General features: G+C 41.0%; 1 protein-coding gene across 2 annotated transcripts in view; it reads left to right on the top strand.

Moving 5' to 3' along the window:
• Positions 1-5342: 5342 nt before the first annotated feature.
• The window catches only part of LOC122070904 (purple acid phosphatase-like), a 39982-nt gene continuing 33288 nt past the window's right edge, over positions 5343-12036 (top strand). For both annotated transcript variants that reach the window (XM_042635136.1, XM_042635137.1), the window contains exon 1: positions 5343-5750. In XM_042635136.1, the coding sequence (XP_042491070.1) occupies positions 5478-5750 (273 nt within the window). In that variant the 5' untranslated portion in view covers positions 5343-5477. The remainder of the gene's footprint in view (positions 5751-12036) is intronic.

Below are 12036 nucleotides of genomic sequence, written 5' to 3' on the forward strand. Positions count from 1 at the left end.
TGACCAATATGTTCTCTTACGCATATCATACATCTTATATCTGGTTGAGCTGCAAGCCTTTCGTCCATGGTCTCCTCAAGCTCATCTTTTTCTTTTTCATTATGGAGCAACTGACCACTTTGCTTAGATTCATGGACTCCTGATTCATGAATGAGAAAAAATGAAAGCAAACAAGGGAAGAACAAAGAATGATAAGGGGTAGCTGATTAGAGCCCGATCTTGTCACACCCTGCCCTCAATATGACATAGGTATGTCAGCACTGGATACCTCACTGCACCTAGTCAGTCTGTTTTCCCCAGGATCCTACTCTAGGATTCCACAACACCACAATAGCCAACTAAAGATCAGGGTTGCAACAAATATTATAAGATCAGAAATAAAGATCATATCCATCCAGTGTTTCTATATGATTCCATATTTACAGTAATCCACAACATTATATATTACAATAATCCATACTTACAAGTATTCCAATATAACAAGATATTTATACAAAAGATATATTTTTCCCGAAACCATATCATCTGACCTGGATCATCAAAAACTGATCACAATTACTCGTATGTACACAAAAGAATAGTCAGTACACTAATTACTCCTCAGTACTGCTGTCCTCCATAAACGCAGTCATTACACTCACAATCGGGGCCATGGCCAAAATCATCTTCCTGAATATAGGCCAAGTGATCCATGGCCATTACCTCAAGATCTGTGCTGGTAGTTGGCATAAGACTACCCTTGTCCTCTAAAAAAATCAAAGTAAAGGGGGGTGAGAACATCATGCTCAGTGAGGGGGTGGGCCAGGCAAACACACACAAACATATGATGCAATGCATGCTCCACACATATAGGTAATGCTCATGATTCCATTTATTTAACTACACTGCACCCTAGTCCATTACTAAGTCTCATCACTTATGGGTATAATGCTACACAATGTAGGTGGCATTCCCTACCTTGTACATTGGGTCTCAGAAATATAAGCTCGTTGCAAGTAAGAGCCAACAAATCCCGGTCAGAGCCTCGGTCCCTCAGCTAACCCCTAATTGGTAACCTCGTAAAATATACACATTAGGCATATGGTATGTCGTATCCTGTCCACATCCATCTCAAGTACAACACATCTCACCACGAAGTGCATTGGTGATCAGGTAGCCAAATATGTCGGGATTAGTCCGTACCTAAACCCCTATGGACAAGGGGTTGTGATACATAGCCCAGCATACTACATGATGCACATCCGTTCACCACATTCGCACATCCAATCATGGGCACATGCACATGTCCCATCTTACCTGACTTACCTTTCACATCTCAAATCCATCAATTCCACCATAATAGAGTTCATCAAAATAAAAAGAATTTGCACATCCTCAAAAACATCTGGCACTTGATGCACTTCTTGACTAACGATTCCGCCTCCTTCCTCATTGTCGGTCAAAACAGGCCCTGCCTCAGTACTTTATGTGCCAAGGCCTGGGCTCCCAGGTGTTGGCCGCATATCCCTTCATGCACTTCTCAGAGTGCATACTCGCCATCAGCGGGGTCCAGACACTTGAGGTACGGCACGGTGAACCCTATTTTGTACAGTGTCTCGTCCTTCAGAAGGATGCTGACCTCATTCGTACTTTCCTTGCCTCGTCCCTATTCTTTGGGAGCTTTCCTTCCTTGAGGTATTCGGTTATGGCATCCATCCAGTTATGGCCGTGTTCGTCTACAGATAATACCTCTTGGGGTCTTTCGGTACTCGGCTGTGATAGCACTTCAAAATACACCGAACGTCCAAGATTTACAAAGTCGGAGGTGGCCAATTGCGACAGTGTGTCTGCACTAGCATTCTCTTCTCGTGGCACCTGCCTTACCTCGAATTCCTTGAAGGCTTTATTCTTTGGCTTTATTCTTTCTCGCACTATCTTCAAGTACCCAGTCATCTTTGTTATTTGGCTTCGTAGTCTCCATTCACCTGTCGTACCACGATCTGTGAATCACTATGCACCACCAACTCCTGTACCATCAAAGCCCGTGCCAGATTAATTTTGACTATTAACGCTTTGTACTCCGCTTCATTGTTGGAGGCATCGAAGTCGAACTGTAGGGCGTACTCGATCTTGAAACCTCCGGGGCTAACCAATATGATCCCTGTGCCGCTTCCTGCGCTGTTGGAAGCACCATCCACGTACAATGCCCAAGCCTTTTCCTCTCGGTCCTCGAAGATTCCTGGGGATCATCAGGGAGCATCGTCTCGGCTATGAAGTCTGCGAGGGCCTGTGGTTTTATTGCGGTTCTCGATTTGTACTGGATGTCAAATTCTCCATAAGAAGGTCATGGGCACCCACTCTCTTTGGTACTCTAAAAGAGGTAACTTCCCTTATAGTACTGAACAAGCTCCCACACTGCTAATCAGATTTCCTAAAACCATAAATATATACATACATGGTATTAAAATCAAATTGAACTCATTCATCTCAAATAAGGTCACCTCTAACTCCCTTTATATGTTCTACAGGTCCTCTTTAGGTCCAATTGATCTTAGTTTACTTCCGGAAACAATCTGGTCTCTGGAAGCCTAACCAGCTGGAGAGGTTGGAACCAATCGACCGGCCTGTGGTCTTCCACCGATTGTCCTATTTTGTAGAAATTTGATTATGCCAGTGTCCAACAGAAATTTAACTTTGTAATTGGTCTTCACTTCCATGTTTTGAAGTCCGAATCCCTTCATAGCAATGTGTTGGGTCTTCATTTAGTCCATTCATCATTTCCATTTTCAAATTCTTAAATTATACATGTGGTTTAGTAGAAATTCCAGATTTCTCCGAATTTGAACCAATTTCTCATATGAACTTATGAATTAAAGGTGGGATATCAGTATTTAACTTCCAATTTGATGATCAATCCTCAATTTCACATGTTCTTCTTGCATGTGTCTCTAAACTTACAAAACAGTGAAATTAAGATGGGATTTCACCTCATTTTCAAATAAATTCTCTGTTTTGAGAGCTAAGTAAGGATCCTAGTTTTCCAGTCCCATTCGGCCTTAATTAACAAATATATCATTACAAATTTAAACTTTCTTTCCACTTTCATCAAATAAACAAAATATCATGTACTTGAAGTCCTTATTCCTTGCTGGATGTTTCAGATTTTAACTTAACCCTCAATTTTAGTCAAATTGGCTAACTCAAACCACCTATTTCAGCAACATTCTTGTCATTATAGGTTCACACCAAGTTAGATCTCTTACCTGGGTGCAAAAATCTCCAATTACTGCCTTAACAAACTTAATTCTCTCTTGATTTCTTCTTCCTCTTTTTTCTCCTTCTCTTCTCTTCTTCTCCTTTCTCTTTTCTCTCTCTTGCTGTAGATGAGAGAATATGAGAGTGATAACTACAAGGTCAGTGGAGCACTATTTATAGTCCTATCTCCCTTACTGGATATATATATATATATATATATTATTTTATTTATTTTATCATACAAGACTCAAAGAAAGTAGGCCCTTATGTTAAATTATGAATGTGGGACCCATGACAACCAAAATGTCTACTCTATCCAGCCAACTGATCAGCCTGTCATGTCCAGGGCTCTCTGGCTGGTTGAGCTAGATTTAGTCCCCTTTGGGTTTGCTTCACTCCCTATCATTTCTATCCCCTATTAGAGGTCAATAACTACCTATTGGCCCACTTTTCTTGTTGACTCTTCCAACACTGTTGGCATAATGCACAGATACATGTTGGGTTATTCATTCTTTTTTGGCATTCCAGTGCTGCCAACCAAGTTAGTGTTGACCTTTCCTGCATTAACCTTGCACAATATTGTCCTATTTGGTCCATGGGCCTTAAGGCTTTAAAACGCGTTGTGTCATGTTAAGGAGGTTAGAGGTTATTAACTAGTCCAGGAATCTCTTCTTAGGCGATGTGAAACTAAAGTTTATACACCCTCACGATCTCCCAAAACCTCCTAGTACTTGCTGTATTCTTGGTGGGGACACCTCATCGAACTCCCGGGGCTAGTCTAGTACTTACCATATTTTTGGGTCGTCACACTTCCTCCCTTTCGGCACAACGTCTCCGATGTGGCCCCACATGCTGTCGGGATCTGCTCTAATATCATTTGTAATGTCTAGGGCCCCATTAACCTTACACAATATTGTCCTCTTTGACTCATGGGCCTTAAGTTTTAAAATGCGTTGTGCCATGTTAAAGATGTTATAGGTTATTAATTAGTCCATGAATCTCTCTCTAGGCGATGTGGAACTAAAGTTTGCACACCCTCATCGATCTCCCAAAACCCTCTGGTACTTGTCGTATTCTTGGTGGAGACACCACACCGATCTCCCAAGCGGGTCTGGTACTTACCATATTCTTGGGTCGTCACATAGAGGGTGCACCTAGCCGTCTAGTTTTATTCAGGTATAGAGCGAGTACCAATTAAACTCTATTAGCATCTACTAGGTATTCAAATCTTCTGCGGCTGGTAGTGAGTGGCAGTGAGGATCCAACGATTGGAAGGGCCCTTGACATGCATCCCAACCGTCCGATGCTCATAGTCTCCCTACAGAGGATTTTTGTGCCATCTACTAAGGCCATCCTTAGTTGTGATGGATGTTTAGATTCATCTACATTTTATAGCGGGTTGGGCTTCTGCTTTTTTTGTCCATTCCTAGTTTCACTTTGTTTCCTTTAGCTGCAGTGTTTTAGGGTTGTGGTTGTGTTAATAGCAAAAACTACACTTCAGTCCAGGAGCTCTACAACCAGAGAACTTTCCTTCACCCAAATTAAAATTAAGGAAAAAAAAAAAACTATCTGATCAAGTAGTTCTTGCACATAGATACATGAGTGCAAATTTACTATCCCATCTTTGTGAACTAAAAAATCCCATGATCGTTGATGCTTCTATGCATGCTTTCAATTAAGGGTGTTAATGTGTATCAAATACCGAATACTGAATTTTAAAACCACTACTGTACCGATATCGGATAGAACCGAATTGAGTTAAATTTGGTATAATATCAGTATGGAATATACGCATCAAGCCAGTATTCGATACGGTATTGATATGGAGTAAATGACATAAAAAGCACACCATACCACTGAATACCAAACTGAATAGATTCAGTACAGCATCAGTATGACAATCCTGTAATGAATCTGTATTTGGTACGGTATCGTTATGGGGTATATATACAAGTGTACAGAACCGATACCGTGTACTGAACCGAATTGACACAATTGTCACTCAATGGCCCCCCACTAGTGCAGATGCTACGCCACCAGGTAGCAACATTTCCCCCAATTAATTATTTCAGTCGTCTCCTCCAACCAGTCTTACCACAACTAAACAATGGATGTGACGCAGAAGGATGCCTTTGCAATCAGTGATGAGCTACCATCTCTCTCGCTGTCTCCTTCACTCTTTCTCCCCCCAACCCCCAAACTTATCAAGAGAATGAGGAGTGGATATTCGTTGAGTGATTCTCATGTCATTTGGACATTATATATACGGGACATGTTGGGTTTTAATTCTCTCTGAGTTGATGGAGGCTCGGAACTCTGGCTGCAAAAAGGCTATGGCTAAGATGGGAAATTGGGGAACTCGGGTAATGGTTATAATGGGGTTTTTCTTGAGTTCAGCTCTGTTATGCAATGGAGGAGTCACCAGTAGCTTTGTAAGGGGTACTTACCCATCCATTGATATGCCGCTTGACAGCGATGTTTTTCGTGTGCCCTCAGGCTATAATGCACCACAGCAGGTTCTCTCTCCCTTGTCTTCTCTTTTGTGTGTGGCAGTGTGTTGAATTAGACCATCAGTATATTGTGATGGTTCAAATAATTTTACAGTTATTGGGGTTTTGTTAATCTATTTGATTAGTCCTTTCTTAATCCAATTACTGTTATTTGATGCTTTTCTTATTTCCTCTGCATGAGTTTTCATTGAGGTATGGATGGTTCTGGGTCATTGTTCCTCTAACTGGGGTTTCAGTTTCTGTTAGGCGATTGTAGCTCATGTCTTTTCTTTTAATCTCAGTTTTTTCCCTCCTTTTTCTTTAATCTGCTCTACGGAATGAATGATCAAATTGGGTCCTGAAATCTATGTTAACTTCGTTAGAAATGCCTTTTATCGAGATGGTGAATGCAGTCTTGAGCATTTTCCGTATATGCTTTTGCATTGGGGTGTAATTTTTGAGTGTTTTGGTATTATTGAACATTATAGGAAATATGAACTGATAATCAACTCATGACCTGAAGTTCCATGGATTTGTCATCATTCTTCTCTATGGTTTTCATTGATTTGAATAGTCTATATATGTAATGCAATGATCTTAAACATTCTTCTATTCAATGGCTCTTATCCTCGAGGCTTGAACTACTGTGGCTGCGAGGAAGCCTTTTTCTGATGTTGATGCTTTGGTCTTGTAGCTTTGTTTCAAGACTGTTGTTTCTGGTATTAATTATTTTATTCTTCAACCAGGAATTAGCCAAGTCTTTGTTGGACTACGGCTGACCCGGGGGGGGGGGGGGTTGAATCAGTGTAATTAATTTCTTTCCTTTTTTTGGCTCTTCTGCCTCTACTGCACTATTGGTGATTCCTAGCACAGACACACACAATCACAAGCGCAGTCGTGTAACACACCTAGCCTCTTAACCACAAGCAGTCATTCAACCATGTGGTAAGGTTGACTCGGGTGTGAACAACCATCATGCAAATGTGACACTCCAATTGCACATGCAATCCATGACACAGAATGTACATGGTTAAAGAATTTGCCTATGTGGCACTATATCCATGGAGCAGTGCCAAGTTGGGCTTCATATATTGTCCGATATGCTACTCTTAGTAAGCTACAACTGACAAGGGCACCTACCCCAATTTGCCCAGCATATACCTAGAGGGCTTTACAATGTTGGAAATGGTAGCTACAGCTACCGAGGAGATGCAACTCCCTTGTCCAGCACCCATTGAACACCCCAAAAAAATATAGAGTCAATGGGCTTATAAATTTGACGTACAATGCAATCCAAAATAGACTCGGATATCCACAAATTGCAACCTGACTAGCACTTGTATTGAATACAAGACATGGAAATAAAACAAGGTGAGGGATGGAGATCCTTACAACCTTTGCAAAATGCAAAATCTTGATTTAGGGTGGAGTCTAGTCACCACCAACAATTCCCGACTCACTGGAATCTTCAATCTTCACAAAAGGGTATTTGAATCTTCAAGTAGGCCTTGCTTTGTGGGGACTCCATCCTTTTCTTTCTTGCAAAGATTCTTTAATGGAGCTTCAATACATAACAAACACTTTCAAGGGGCTTTAATGGAGCATTTGGAAGTGACCTTAAGGTTGGTGAGGGTATTCAATACAAGCAACCACCTTCACCCCCTTGTTTCCACCCCTTTTTTTTTTTTCCTCTATCTCCTTTGTTCTCTCTTGTTGCAGGTGTATATAGCATAAAAAAAATGGAGAAAGTAGCCTTTTGAATCAACCTAATGTGAGCTGGGATGAGGGAGATACAAGACTTTGTGGATCGGCCAATAATAAAGTTTGGAATGGAATCTCAGGGACAAAAAAAGTGCACCTGTGATGCATGGGAAAGGCGCCTGACACCATGGCTATCTGATACAGATTAAGGTTCGCGAATAAAACAAGAGGTGTTCAATTTGTCATATGCAGTCAGCGAGATTCACGCAGCTGAAAGTCAATCTGAGATGACGGATTGGAATCCGCATGAAGTGGGGAACATCACCAATAAAGTGTCCATGCCACATTTCGAGCTCTAATTGGCTCATCCTGATGAAAAGGGTGTCAGATCTGAGCAGAGGTGAGCGGCCAGGATTCATTAATCCAGAATCTTAAAGACCCCTTATATGCATTTGCTTATAAGCGAATGGATATAATAGCATGCTTCACGGCACTCTTCTCTCAATGCGTGCAGCGAATCATGAGAGACGAAGAAGCACGCTCCTATACTCGCGCCTTGTGCGCTTTAATGACAACGGTCAGATGAGGATCGTGATTCTAGTCCCAACTGTGAGGTTGTGGAGATTCTAGAACTCAAAGCTTTTCATTTAATTGGACTAAGGTTTTCCAACTTCTCAAGGTGTCATTACTATGACCGTTCTTAGAGGTAATAAAGTGAACATTTGATATGCATTGAACCACTTAGCCATTTTGAGCCTTGCTGGGGCCTTTGCCAACAAGCCATTATGTGTGTGGGCTGGGGCATGTGATGGGCTTGTGGCCTCGGCTGTCTGCGTGGGGCTTCTGCTGTGTGTGGCTATGGGTTGCTATGTGCTGCAGCTATGTGCCGTGGCTGCCATGCGTGTGTGGCCAGCCTTGCTGGCTACCACTTCACCATCCACGTGGTACTCTGCACATCACCAACCTGTAAATCCACATTGCTATTTCTGCCACCTCGCCATATGGGGCCCGTTGGACCTCAAAATGCACGTGACTCACTTGGACATTTCATCTAACACTTTCGCCTTTTTGGAGCAACTGTAAGAAAACGATCATAAATTTCTCATCTGGAGTCAGATTGAGGCGGTTCCAGTTGCGTTGGAATGCAAATCGATACTCTACAACTCTCCAGAACAACCCTTTTGCCAAAACTACCATTTGAAATGATCGAAATGCCCCTGAAGCTGAACCTTGTTGAAACAGACAGATCTGGCACAACTTGCCACTTGTACTCTGTAGTCTGTACACGGCCACATTTGACAGTGTTGACAACAAGGACAACCCAAATACACCTGTTTTTGCCCGTATAATTCTATTTGTTTTGCTAATTTACAATCACTATGGTCGCAGTACTGCTGTAAGTTTTTCTTGCATTTGGTTCTATCCTAGTTTTGCTGCCCTGTGTTGGGTTCTGCTTGGTCTGGATGGTTTGATTATTCCTGCGCAATTGAAATTCAATTCCTATGAGTTAATTTCTTTCAAGCCATGATTTTGTTATCCATGAAACTTAAAACAGAGAAGTGAATGATAGAGGCGTTTATTCAAAGAAGAAATCAGTAATAAGGCTGTGTTTAGCAATGGAGTGACCTTTAACTTGACTCAGTTATGGTTCGAGGCTTCTTCATGTTGGCTTGAACAGAGGGCAGGGAATTGGGGACAGGGGGTGGGGCTGGGCGGGGTTGCAGGGGCAGGGGCAGGGTCAGGGGGTGAGTGAGTGTGGGTGGGGGGTTCTAATGGGTAGGGGCCTGATGTAAGATCAAACCACAAGTGATCCAATCACATGTAGGATCTTTAGTACATTCAATAAATTTCAGATTAAAAAACAAATCAGAAAAATAAAACATAAAATAGAGGAGAGAAAGAAGGGAAGAATGGGGCAATCACATGTAGGATCTTTAGTACATTCAATAAATTTCAGATTCAAGAACAAATAAGAAAAATAAAACAGAAATTAGAGGAGTGAAAGAAGGAAGGGAAGAATGGGGTAGGAGAATGGCTATCTCATCCAGTGTCTCTCACCCCCAGTTCTCACAGCTGATGAACACAACCTATCTCAGGCAAATCTTTGCAAACAGCAAGAGAAAATTTCATTCAATAATATTTGTCTTGAGTTTAAGCAATGCCTCATTATATAGAGGTTAAGGACTCCAACATATACTAGGACTCAAAATAGGAAACAACTGAAATTAGAAGCCTACTTATCATAGGACATGAACTTTGTTCACTAACAAAAGACATAGTTGGACTCCTCAAAGACAACTTAAGACTCCAACATGGAGTTGGACTCTAGCAAAGAAAACAAATCATATCAAGACTAGGACTCTAACTAATGAAATAAATCTCATTTTCCTACTTTCTACCATATTTGAGGCCCATTAAAGTGGCCTATTATAAAGAAAACCCATGGGATTCCTACATAACCCAACTTAAGGCTTATTTTCAATAAAATAAGCCCTTTAAGTGACTTATCTGCATAAATTCTCCACTTAAAAAACACTGACCTCGAGTTTTGAACATTAGAACGACCACCTTGGTGTGATGAAGGCTAAGCTACAGTCTATAGTAAAACGCAGGCAATTCTTTGAATACATGAACATAGTCTAGAGGATGAGATGCTCGTTCTTTAATGTACTTTGAAGGAATAACAAATTCCTCATGCTCAATTGCAGGCTTGCAACATCTTCAGACATGACCATAGGGTCGTCCACGAATATATCTTTGACCTCTTCAAACTCTGGTGCAACGTAGGACTCTTTTGATTCATCTAATAGGTGGTTTTTGATTGGTTCCATTGATGGTTCAACCACATCTTGAATCTTGAGCCCCATAGGATCTTCCTTATGGCTTTTCACAATCATCACTGTTGTTGTAGTGCGAATTTCCTCAGTCTTGACCTTATTGTCTATAGCGACAACATTGTTGTATTCAAATTCATTGATATAAGTCTTAGTGATGGGAACATCAAGGACTAACTGTTCCTTGCGGACATGAATTATTGGGACTTCTTCAACATTAACCTCAATTTCAGGTTCTTGTTCTTTGGTTGGAGGTGTCTTCTCTTGATGCTCCTTTGCATATTGTTGCACACGAGCAGTCAAGTGGTAAACTAATTGTTTCAGGCTCTCATCAATTGTAGATGTCTTCTGGTGGGAATCTTACAGAGGGAAGAACCTTCTTTGGATGTGTTCAGGTAGGTATTGGTTCACCAATTCATGTTTCATCTCTTCCTAGCTCACGTCCTTGAACTCAGAGTTGCTTTTTATGGATTCTCCATGATTCTCTAACATAACTTATTGTAGAACTAGAATCTCAAGTGATCCTAATCCCAGGCAGGATCTAAAAAATCTGGCTGAATAGGGGGAAATTCGAGAACTCACAAACCGTAGCTTAGATGGACTTGAAACTTGGAGTGGATGAAGGTCCTAGATGGGTCAACAAGCCCTCAAAAGATGTGCCAATGCCGATGGTTAAATTGAGAGTTACGTTGTTGACATGAATTAGGAAACTTTGTGGAAGTTCTGCAGGACAGCCGCTATAGGCCTTCAACTGGTTTTTTGATGGAACTTCTGAACTTTAACAATCTTGCAATAGTCACTCAAACACTCTCTACAACAAACAAATTCAAAGAAAAGAAAGAAATTTGATGGAGGGTTGAGAATGGTGGAAGAAGAGTTGGTGAATGGGCATCTCACTCCTCAGGTTTTGGGTATCTCAGCCCTCAAGGTAATAGCTATCTCAGCCATGAATAAACACTGAATTTTCATAAACTTTAATCTTTCTTTTCATTACGATCAATGGGCTTTAAATAGCCTTACAAAACTTGGACACACAAATAACAAAACGGAAACTAATGGACTAAAATAAGACTTTCTAATTTGTGTAACTTGCTAACCAAGCTTAACTAAATTAGAAACTAACAACTGAACTTAAAAGGAAGCTAATCTAATTACAAATAGGTAACTAATTGCTTAACCAAAAAAGAAACTAACTTGGACACAAAAATAGAAACTAAATATTATGCTAGCTAGACCAAATCAATGGCTATTGGAGATCTTTTCTTGGAGCTGAATAAGGGACAGTTGTATAGCTTCTAGAAGATCCTTTTGAAGATCAAAATTTTCTAAGAAAAATACTGTTCATGTGAGCAATAACACTAGTTATGGAAGCTGCTGGACGGGCTGGATTGATGGCTGCTTCGGCTCTTCTAGAAGACCACTTAGGGAAGTAAAATATACACTATTCAAGGGGCTGCTATGCTAGTTCAATGGCTGTAGGAGTGGACCAGGATAGGTGCATAATTGGGGCCAACAAGGCTGGCTTGATGGGACTAAACGAGGTCCAGACTTGGGACAGAACTGAACCATGGTTTGATCAGTTTGAGTCCTCCTTTTGACAACCCTATCTACATCATAACTACTCATCCGGGAGCAAGCAAGAAAAGCTTTCGCATCTTTGTCAAGTTGTAATAGTCAAAGTAGTCTTCCAGGTCATCTATCCAATCAAGGAATTATCATTATCCGATCAAGGAATTTTTATGGATTCCTCCCACCAGAAAAATAGCTAACTTTCAGCT

This window comes from Macadamia integrifolia, unplaced genomic scaffold (genome assembly GCF_013358625.1).
Source record: "Macadamia integrifolia cultivar HAES 741 unplaced genomic scaffold, SCU_Mint_v3 scaffold_143A, whole genome shotgun sequence".
Lineage (NCBI taxonomy): Eukaryota > Viridiplantae > Streptophyta > Magnoliopsida > Proteales > Proteaceae > Macadamia > Macadamia integrifolia.